At 30.3% G+C, this 12464-nt stretch overlaps 1 protein-coding gene across 1 annotated transcript in view; it reads right to left on the bottom strand.

Moving 5' to 3' along the window:
* The window catches only part of LOC142331286 (uncharacterized), a 119421-nt gene extending 107198 nt beyond the window's left edge, over positions 1 to 12223 (bottom strand). Inside the window, exon 1 of the mRNA XM_075377080.1 lies at positions 11959 to 12223. Coding sequence (XP_075233195.1) covers positions 11959 to 11985 — 27 coding nt within the window. The 5' untranslated portion in view covers positions 11986 to 12223. The remainder of the gene's footprint in view (positions 1 to 11958) is intronic.
* Positions 12224 to 12464: the final 241 nt, after the last annotated feature.

Raw genomic sequence — 12464 nt, 5'->3', positions numbered from 1 at the left:
TCTGCATTATGGATTACTACTACTAAGCACGATAACCAAACCAAAATCAGAAGAATTTGTCTAGAAAACCTTAACTCAATATGAATAGATCACATCAATTACAATTTACTACCAGAAAAAATAATACTTTATCCTCTTTCAAAAAAAAAACATTTTTAGTTGAAAAAAGACCCAAAAAAACAATTGTTTATTCTGAATCCAAAAAAAATTGATGTACAAAGAAACTGAATACTATTTGTTACTCTCAACATTACATAGTAAAGTGCATAGTGAGTACAGAAGGGTCTCTTTACACCTGCTATCACATCAGCCCTGGCTACCACATTACCAGTTATAATGGTGGTGTAAGTTCAATTCCAAAATCATTTTCTATTATACATAATCTGCAATAAGCCATGACCATAGTGCCCAATCAATGTAGTGATCTGAAAGTGGAAGTCAGATCAGGATCATTATAAAGATGGCTACATTTCCAGGTCTACTCATTTTATTACATTTGTTTTTGTTTTCACTATATACAATATACTATATACTATATACAATAAATTAAAGAGTAAACAAAATAATCGTTTAAACAACCGAGTAAAAATATTAAACACCTCTTATGATTCCTGAATCATTCCACTTTTGAAGTGAATGGCCAATATGAATAAAGGGGATTAAAGTTAAGCAAACTGTTTTAAATACTAAATAATAAAATAGCAAAATAATAGATGTTGCTTTTAATGATTGAGTAGCTTACATTTTCGTGTTTCTTCTAAACCATTTGTTTTTTACATTTGGATTCAATTACAAAAAAATGTTACTTTAAATAGATGTTCTTAACAATTGAATAGCATGCTTTTTTCAAATTTTTTCTTAACTAATTGTTTGTTATAAGTTTTTTATCTTTTTTTACCTTATAAGTTTGTTATAAGGTTTATCATGTTTGCATGAATCACCGATAAATATGTTTTTAAAATACATAGGGCTCAAAAATCTACCACACTCTTGAGTCAGACTGACATACCTTCAAACATAATTTTTTCTTAGCTTTAGACATTATTTTTATTATTATTATTATTATACTACAATTAACACTGCATATTTTTTAAATCTTTTTATTTGTTAAAACTAATTTAAATTCTTTAGTTTTAGGTGCTGCTTGGTAATTTTGATAATTATCAATATGTTATATATAGTGCCATATTATTTCTCCAAGTTCCACATTGAACTTGTTAGAGCCTGCCTGCCAAAATGTCTTATAGCTACTCTTCAAAGTCATAAGAACAAAAGAATTACAGTCTTTTAAATGTACCAACAATATGTAAAATATTGCAAATCAAAGTTTCAAAAGAAACAAATATGACTCAAATCGAATTGACAATTGAATGTTTATTTCCAGATGAAAGAGATCTTAATGTCAATAATCATAAAACTGAGGAGATGCACATGCTGTTCTTCAATTGTACCCTTAAAAAGAATACACCATACAGATTTCAAAGACTAGCATTACATGACCATGTTGATAGGTTGTACTTGTAATTTCCGTTCAAAGAAATTACTTAAAAATTTTACATTCTAACATCATTGGGTATGTTGTGCTATTTTGATGGAAAATGCAATGTTTTCACTGATGATTCTTTAAATAGAAAATGATTGGATCATGATCAAGAAACTGTTATTGGCCACAACTTTACCCAACTTATTTTCCACAACTTTACTCTATGATCAATTCAGTTCCCAACATTTCAACAATAAACTTGTACATTGACTGTGGCATATCACTAGTATTTGGAATAAAACATGAAAAAGTCACATTCACTGTTAGCAAAATGCAAAAGGGTTTGCTGGAAATGGTAAAAAAAAACACATTGTTAATTTTCCTAAAGACTTGAATGTGAATTTTATCAGATTAGATGTTGCTATTTACAAAAGAAATGAAGTGTTACTTTTACCTTACATCATAATGTATTAAGATAATCCGAATCCAATGAATATGCTCGACCAAAAGGCATCGCCCCTAAAAAAACTTTTTAAATGTGAAAAAACAAAATTATACAATATTCAAAATGAAAAAAACCCAAATTTATTATTTCGGTGAACATTAATTCATTGGTGTCAAACATCATTATTCTGAAAATTCCATAATCAAACATGATGTTGATAGGTGCAGTGAAAAGCCAGTAAGTGTGAATGAAAAAGCACATTATTGTAGGTAAAGCTACTCAATCAAATTCAACAATTTCAAACCAGTTCAACAAAAAGCAAAAATTGAAAACATACATGACAAGAGATGTAAAAATGAATTTGATACATTTGAATGATAATCACATGAAAATCAGACAAAATAATCAATGGATAAAGAATAATCAAAAGGTTGCCTTTAGATCAATAATTCAAAACACTACAACTTATTTACCTTATGAAACTATTTACTTTTAACAACCCAAAAAGAGAAAGCCACTTCACTATTAAGTAGCCACTTCTCATTAACTACCCAAATAATATATATAATACTCATAAAATAAAATACATTCAATATTCATGATGAAAGTAATTAATCAATGAAGAGAATAAATAAACAAAATTTACTTATTTACCAAGAAAAATTATATTTTGCCATATTTTCAACACTATCATATCAAACTGTGTGAAATATATAACTGTAATTTAGCCTGGGTCATTGTGATCACTATCTTTGGATCACTTCAGAAAATGTTTTATATTGTTTATCTGATGCATTTTAGGTGTTAGACTGGCAGAGATTGTTAACCCTAACTGCATGTGGGAGATTGATAATTCAAGGCTGAATACTATACCCAGCCACCATTTTGTAATGAATAGTACACACCCGGCGGTCCAGGGTTCGAATCCCAGTCAGGCATGGAATTTTCACACATGCTACAAATCATTCATCACATCCTCTGAAATAATACCTAACAGTGGTCCGAAAAGTTAAACAAAAAAGCAATAATCTTATGGGAGTTTATCAAGCTCACCGATGTTTTTATAGATGCAATATTATAAGATATAGACCACAATTTGTTTAAAGCAATGTAAACAAGAATAATGCTTACTCGTATGTACAAACTTAAACAAAAAAATTCAAATTGTGATAAAAACGAAATGTTTAATAATAAATAAAAGTAATAAAATCATTTGTTTAAAGTAATAAATAGTATTTAATAAATGAAAAATAAAATAGTTCAATAGGCATTGCAAAATATTTATAAAATATTTTTTGATCATACGGTGACAGAGGAATATTTTGCATAGGTATTTCAGAGGTAATAATTTTTTGTGTTAGCTGGATGTACAAGGTGAAAAGATGAGTCAGCGGGTAAGTAATGGGAGGACGGCATGAGACAGAGAAGGTTGATAAACAGAACGGGTTCATTGCAGCCTATACCGTTTCTATAGTAAACCATGGGAAGTATGCTCACTTGCATACTTAAATTGTGTACACACTTCTGCACTAAACACTATTTTGTTTTTTTTCAATTATTATTTTATTAAGGCATGTTTTATAACATATTTTTAGAAATACCGGTATTTTTACTTTATCGACTGCAGCTCTATTGCTTCTACGTAAATGCTACAACTATAAAGAGTTTGTATAACATATTCATCGGCCCAAAATTTCTATATCGGGTTTTTTTGCAAACGTTTCATAACCTCCCCGAGTCCAAAAAACGGTTTTTTAAAAATCCGTAGAAATTTAGGAAAGATGTATGTACATTTGTTGGCCTGTATTTTGATTAATATCTAAGTGTAATTAGTGGCTGAACGAACATTTTCTTCGAAAATGGCCCAAAAATTTTCTACATAAGGGACTAGATGCCATTAAGTTTTGGAGAAAATTAAAAAAGGGAGGGTAGTTGTTGCCATTTTGAATTTTTGTTTTATGTGTAGTGGTCGAAACTTTTCTCGCGGTTCTCTTCATTAAAAATTCCAAAGTTTTAAGTCAATCAATATATGGGGGGGGGGGGGATATTCAATATTGTATCTAAAACGAGTTGACCAAAAAGGTTGAAATATGGCACTAATATTTTTCTACATACATGTATATTTTTCTCCCACGAAAAAAATGAGAATTCACAGATTCGTGAATTAATTTCATTGTTGCTTCCATTTTCATTGGGGAATGTCCTTCTTTTATTAAATGCGCTACATAATTAAAATCTTGTTTTTGATTTTTAGAAGTAAAATGGAAGAAAAAGATATATAGAAAGTAATTGTGTATATCCAAAATAAAATGTTAAATGCAGTGCAACATACATTGACAAACGGAAAGGAAATTAAAATTAAGATGTAACTAACACATGAGATTTTTTAAAAATACTTTCACAAATGTGTTAAAGGAAGAAGAATGAACATTTTACAATATCTAAAAATCTTTAAATTAAAAAGTAACAATAAAACGATCATAAATGAACAGATCAACAGACAAGCGGGTGTCCTTTTCAACCTCAATTTATTAAAAGCAGAAAATAGATAAATAAAATTAAAAGATAAGTATAAAAATTAATTTCGAAGTCGAGAGTTCTTAGTTTCATGTCCCAGTAAAGACAGTATTATATGGATTTCAATACTAGATCACAGATACCGGTGTCTTTGATGGCTGGGTTTCAATTAACCACACATCTCAGTAATGGTCGACCTGAGACTGTACAACATTACACTTCATTTACATTCATTCATACAATCCTCTGAAGTAATACCTTATGGTCGTTCCGGAGGCTAAACAGGAAATAAAGATAAGGCATGACGTCAAATATAAGGAAGGGCGTTGAATAAACGCTATATAAAGATTAACAGAAGATTAAAATTACTAATACAATATCATTTTTGACAATGAAGTATTTCGAACACGCGTCAACAAATTATAAAAGAATAAAGCTAAGAAAGGTAAAGAGTGCTCAAAACAAAACCTATAGTGATATTAGCAGAAAAGATAATAGGAATTATTATTTTAATAACTGCAATATCAATCATTCTGAGAATTTCGTTTACAGTATTAAGGATCCAAATACCAAAAAGGATTTCATTGCTTTCGACGACTGAAAAACAATCGAGAGTGCGAAACAAACAGGGCAATGATAGATCCTATTTAAATGAACTTACATGCAGTACAAAAGTGTGAATCTGTGTGAACAAATACAACGCGATAAGTGGCATAAATCCCTCCTAACGAACAGGTGAGTGGCATATTTGATTACGGAATTAGTAATACTTTTATAAATAGCAAGGTCATTTAAAAAAAAATACATGTTAGTTACAGTAAATAATCTAAAAAGGATTTTTTTTCAATTCAAGAAACAATTAACTAGGGAATAGAAGACGTACATCAAATAAAATATTTTTGAGGAAAAGTCAACAACGGAAAGTTTATGTAAGCTGCTGTTCCTTGAGAATACTTAGAATTTCGATTATTAGAGACGTTGGAAAATCTTACAACGGATGCGTACAGACGTATGTTCTTGAAATCAGATTTTTGTGTAACCTTACTCTCTCGTCACATTTATATTGAAGAATATAAAGGAATTGTTTTTGAAAATTTAAATATTCTCCGATCATTAATTTTGAAAGGGTGTATGTAGTTAGTGATACTGAAATTTATAAGAAATAGATTTAGTCTAAATATAATTTGCTACTCGTAGAAATACTTACTTAACTCCTAACAGAAACACAGTATGAGGAAATAGGGGAAACCAGGTGAATTTAGTTCAATTATTATTAATTCTTATTTCAGAAGCCTATTAACACAATAATTTTTATCTTTTAATATTAATATTATTTAATAATAAATCCGATTGCTTGATATGTTCATGCATCCTCACGCATTCAAATAAAGCGCCAAGAGTAGTGTGGCGCGTGACTACAATCGGCCTGTTTCGTTGAAGTTCGGCATCCTCACTTGCCTGTCGCGAGACACAAGTCGTAGGGAAGTCACCCGCCTAGTGACTTTCCGGTCGCCACCCCCCCGGTCGTTCATTACCAGTTATGGAAAGGAACGGGGGGGGGGCTATTGTGTCCTTGACACAATAGCCGGTTAACCAGCACGATGATCAGCTGTTTCGAAGAGTCCACGAGGTTAGCGAACGACCCAACAAAGTCACATATACACAAACGTAAATCCCTCGAGTGTGAAAACGTTTCTCTTCATTAAAAACGCACTTTGCAAAAGTATCTTTTATTTTTAAAATGTTATTCGCTTACTGATGTAGTATTTGTGTTTTTTACTTATATACTAAAATAGAATTTATAATGTATTTTTATTTTTTTATTTATGAGGTCGTAATACAAATAGGCTAAGCTGATGCATACAAATTGAGTATCAAGCATAACTAAGCTGCACTTATTTCATTAATGATAACAAATTAAAAAGCTCAATTTACTAATAAAGTAATAAAATATATTTATTTATTTATTAGCTTACATTATAATTTTGGGCAGCCAAATATATTTAGTGCCAACGTCCGTTTATCAGGACTCTAGTAAAAATTATACGAAACCGTAAACGAATGTTTTTTCTACACCGTTTGTTATTTTTTCTCAGAAAAAAACCCGTTCTTTCTGTTAATAATAAAATGCTGTGTATTTGGGCTATACTCCAATCGAAATATAGATCGGTCGGTTAGTTGTTTTCCGTTTACGTTTGGTTATGTTGTAAAAGCGTCTTTGTTAGTGGGGTTATGTTGTGCTTTGTTCCAGTTTTGCGATATTTTAAGAACAACGAGAGTCCGAAAGTTCTTCACCGATCGCTTTGAAATTTTGACACGACGTTGCATTCGAATACGCGCGTGTTTTTATATACCTAAAATTTTACACTTGTTTTAGGTAAAAACATGTTTTTTAAAAAAAAACAGCGCCATCTGTTGGACGTAAAAGCAACACACACTATACTAAATATTTTACGATTCCATTTCAATGTTTCCGATATGCGTGTCCGCTGTAGACTAAAAAAACTACTGGACCGATTCACGCGCGGAGAAAAAGGAAGAAAGGGAAAAATCTAAAAAGGGAAATGGGGAAATTGGGAAAAAGAAAACGCAGAAAAGGAAATGGGAAAGGAGAAAAAAGGAAAGCTGAAGGGGAAATATGGGAAAGAGAGAGAGGAAAGTAATTGAAAGGAGGAATGGGAATGGGAAATGAAAATGGAGACGCGGGGGAAAGGGAAAAGGGAGAAAGGGTAACAGGGAAAAATTAACTTTTGCGAAGTCCGTAATGTTCATTTAGTTTTAATGTTTTATCAAACTTTCAATTGTGTTCACTTAATTATATATATATATATATACTCAAATCTAGCAATAGCGAAGCATTGCCGGATCTGCTAGTTATTAATAAATCAATATATTTAAATTTAAAAAAATAGTTAGAAAAGTTAACATTTTTTTTCAATCGGAGGTTAATAATTATTAATATATCAATATATTTAAGTTAAAAAAAAAGGTAATGAAGTCGGATTCGAACCGATGTGTCTTCTCCTTGAACGACCCAAAAATTTCATTAATTAAAATTTTATTTGGATATAATTCTGGAACCGGTGAAAATAAGTACCGTTTAAGATATACCGTTGAAAAGCTCTTAATTATGGCTGTTAACTGCAGTTAAGAAAAAGCCCAAAATCTAATTTTTTGGGGATTTTGGGCTTTTTTGGACACTTTTGGTTCACTCTATTGCGAAGATGCAAAATTAGATGTTACGACAGTCCTAAACCGATGTTTCAAGATCCTGCGGCTAATAGTTTTTGAGTTATGCGAGATAGATATTTTACGTCGGTCACGCCGAACTAGTCAAAATGGATTCGAGGATGGTCAAAATGAATATTTCTGTTAAAATTTGAAAACCGAAAATTTTCGCGATCACAATACTTCTTTTACTTCGTACAAGGAAGCAAAAATCGCAATTTCACGGTCGGCCGTGGGAAAAGGAAATGAAATATTTACAATTGATATCGCATATCGTTTAACATTTCCATGTGTATTTATTTTTATCAACACATTACGTCATTACTTTTAACAGTATATGTTTATAAATCGGTTGACAGATTTCGACATTTAATTGCGATTAATGACCGATTATAATGTTCTGATTCATACAGAAATCTTTCCCTTTACATTTAAACCTCTACATACCGGATGATCATCTGAAAAGTTACTACATTTAAGGTCTATTTACGCACATCAGTATCAATGTTATCCTGATCGATCAGCGACGCCAATTAGGACTGCAGTACTTACTGTGTGATATGTACTACGGATAGATGTCGGATGTTTCGCGTCTTCCCAAATCAGCTGATTTGGAAGTCGAGAGTTTCAGCGTTCAAATCCTAGTAAAGCCGGTTATTTTTACACATATTTGAATACTAGATCGTGGATACCGGTGTTCTTTGGCGGTCGGGTTTCAATTAACCGCACATCTCAGGAACTGTCGAACTGAGAATGTACAAGACTACACTTCATTTATACACTCACACATATCATTCTCAGTCATCCTCTGAAGATTTATCTAAACGGTAATCTTACCGGAGGCTAAACAGGAAAAATAAAGAAAGAAAGATGTCGGATGTGCGTGAATTGGCATCACTGATCGACCACGGAGAACACCGATGTGTGTAAATAGGCCTTTGTTATTCAACAGCTTTCAGTCTCTTCGTATTTCTATTTGCCGGCAAGTATACCGTTGTCGGGGGAACCTTTCTACAGTTATCTTCAAAGGGAATGAAACCTATACCCTCTCTGCTACACCTACCCCAAACTCAAGAATCTTATTTGGCAACGGTAACATTTAATTCCATTAATTAACAACCCGAAAAAATAATGTAATGTAATGAAGGAGCGGGCGGATTTTAATTCTCTTTTCACCAAAATTCATTATTTTTCGGGTTGTCAATTATTGTAAATTAATAGAATTAAATTTTGCTATTGCCATATAAGATTTTTGAGTCGGGGTAAGTGAAGCGGAGAGAATATGTTCCACCACTTTGAAAATAATTTTAGAAAGGTTCCCCCTGAGAATGGTATACATGCCTGCAAACGGAAATACAATTGGACTGATATCTGTTGAATAATAAATGCGGTAACTTTTCAAATGATCGCCCGGTATTATAAACTATTATTTAATTATTTGTTGAAACGTGCTTTACGTTACTGCGTGAACGGAACGCAGCAGTGAAATTGTTTAACCTTGAGAGGGCACTGATTGTTTTGGTGGAGGGGAGAGTTGTTGACAGTGCTTCGGCAAGCAGAAAATCGTTAACATTATTACACGTTATTATTAAACGAATATTTACAACCGGTATATCTTTTTATTGAATATTAGGTAAAATTAAATAATTGAAAGCCTCATTCATCATTACCCTTTTATGTTGTACAATTGTAAGTTATCACGGTTAATAAAAAATAAAAATGAAAAAAAAATCAGAACAAAACTTTTGGCTAAATTTTTGTCGAAAAAAGTTAATAAGTCTGACCATCTAACATAAAAACCGACCGTTTTGATCTACAGAACATATCAATGTAGGTTTCAAAGAAAAGTGAGAAAATATTTATAAAGTGTTTCATACTAAACAACAAAGGCAATTTATGTTTCTAAAATAGATAGCTAATTTATTAATCACCAAATGTAGACACAGGCAAAAGGTTTTGTTATTAACAGAAATCTAAAAAAAAAACAGAACTTTATTAGAATATTGATATCCGAAATAATTAACTTTTAAATAGAAATACGTAAATAAAACGTTTAGTATACAAAATATTCAGCAAACTCTAGTGTACTAGTGTATCGGGACTTACTTGAAAGCAAATTATTTTAGTTACATATTTTTATAAAGTAATCTGTACTTAATTTTAATTAAAATAACAAGAATAAAAATATATTTGACTAATCTAAAAATAATGATTTTTGCCAAAACAAAATGCGCAAATTAGTTCATTAAATTCCCATAAGTTAACCAATAATCACATTATTTGTGTACCATTTTTCTTATTACAAAATATTATTATTTGAAAGAACTTACCTAGTTAACACGTAGAATTATTTTCTAAACGGTTTTGTAGCTTCACGTAAAATACATCTAATATACATCTAATACGATAAATACAAATAATCAAAATTTGATACGATTTTTAAAACACTACAGAAAAGAAATAAAGCATTATTTACTGTATGACAACGTTATTCGTTAACAACACTTTTAATAGATTAATAAATTATCAGAAAGAAAATGTAAGCTAATATTATTATTATGTAAGATTTGTTTATTTTTTCTACATCGCTCTGAATATAATGGAAGCAGCTATTTTATTTGTTTATTTTATAAACAAATAAAATTTTTCATCAACGTAACACACATTTTGACATACGCAGTTTGATGAATTTCGACACGAACAAAGAGAACGAGAGACAACCGAGGGGGGAGAGTCTGTACTCTTCCCCTCTCTTAATATACGGTGAATCTTAATATTAATAGCTTGTATAAGAAATAGATCTATTAGTAATTGACAGGTGCCATGTTGCCAATTAACATGACTTTTACTTCCCTCTTGGCCCCTTGCCCGTGAACTTAGGCATCATATTATTTACTGGGTTGCGTTTTTCACTTATAACACATTTACATAGAATAAACCTTCCAACTATTACCGGTAAGATGAAAAAAAAAATTTTTAATTTTTACGGTAAAATTTTTTTATTAATTTTTTTAATTATATTAACGAATCAGTATATTATAATTTTACTTTTATTTATAAAAAAAAAAAAAAAAATTGTATAATCAGTTAGTAAAATAATCACTGATTTTATACAACAAAAAATGGCATAATTACCTTTAAAAATATGTGAAGTTATTATGTTTATAAAATATATACAATTTAGAAAGCGTTAATGAAAATCATTTGACTATATAACATTTGTACATATTAATTGAAGATGCAGAATATTCAAGTTTTTTTTTAATAATTAATCATTAAAAGTTCATTAACTGATTAATATTGGTTCTGTAAAGTAAGATCATTTAATTTTATTTTGAATGAATAGGTAATAAGAGCCTATTAAATAGTTTTGTAATTTCTTAAAAAAGTTATCGGGAAGTAAAATGAGGCTCTTGTAAACTCGTATTGTGCAGCAAAAAAAAAACCTAGTTCTGTTAATTTTACAGAGGTGAATAAAGTTATTATTTAGGAATGTTACTACTCTTTTCAGCACAAATAACATACATTCTTTCATTTAAACGAATGAATAGAAAACATAAAAAAAAATAAAATTATCTGTAACAATAATTTTATCGTTTATCATACAGTTCAGAAGTAATGATTGCGAAAAGTGAACATTGTTTCTCAACAAATTATTTTGTAATTTAAATACACCACTTTTCTTTAAAAATTATTCATGTAATTTGTGATAAAATTGCTATCATTAAAGATTGTTAATTTTTTATCCATTCGATGGCATAAGCATGTTTGCCTGTAAAACAGAAGGCCCCGTGTTTGATTCCGATATAATCCCTCCTAATAACGAATCAGCCTTCAATGTAGTTACTGATGATTTTATTTACTGATCCGACTTAAAAATTAATATATCTAAAATGGAATATGATAAATTTCATGTTGAAAACCTCTTTCTAACACATGAAATACACTTGGCTTACATCAGTAAATTTATATACAATAAATTTTACTTCCCTAGTTAATTAATGGCCAAATAACCTATATAACCAAGCATATAACTCATTTCATTTTTTGTTTATTTTTGCGATTCTGGTTCTCAACTATTTAGAACTATTTGGATACATTGTCAACAGATAAACACAGTAAATAATTATTAATTTATTTTGTAAAAATAAATGATTGTAAACTGAGTTCTAACATTTTTAATCTAATAAATAATTTGAATATAACAAATAAAACAAATGGGAATTATTGTTTCAAAGATGTTATAATATTCCGTAATAATATTAATAAAAAAAATAAAACTCACCTTTGCCAATAATAACAGACGTCTCATACAAAAGATATAAACTGGATGACGTTAACAACTGGATTAGGTTATGTTAAAAAAGAGTGAATATTAACTCGAGGCACTAACTGAATGCGTATGCGTAATCAATCTATCTACCGACAATTTCCCGCCAGTCCAGTACTAGAGTTGCTGGCTTGATTAGTTATTTCTCTGTTTGCACGCATTATGTTTGCCTGTCGCCTGTCTTCCCCCCACTACGGCGCGACCGCCAACAACAGACATCTTCTAACTAGTACTTTTAAACATTTAAGTAATGAAAAAATTATTCCATCTAATTTTTTTTTTAACAAGCCACCATCTCTGTTTACACTGCCTGTCTTCTCCCCACCACGGCGCGACCGCCAACAACAGACATCTTTTAACGAGTACTTTTAAACATTAAAGTAATGAAAAAATTATTCCATTTATTTATTTATTTTTTTTTTAACTACTCACTATCCAGCATAGGTTGTCTAATATTAAAT

This window comes from Lycorma delicatula, chromosome 10 (genome assembly GCF_047948215.1).
Source record: "Lycorma delicatula isolate Av1 chromosome 10, ASM4794821v1, whole genome shotgun sequence".
NCBI classification, from domain to species: Eukaryota; Metazoa; Arthropoda; class Insecta; order Hemiptera; family Fulgoridae; genus Lycorma; species Lycorma delicatula.
The sequence above is the reverse complement of the archived record's forward strand: the minus strand, read 5'-3'. Positions and strand labels throughout refer to the sequence as shown.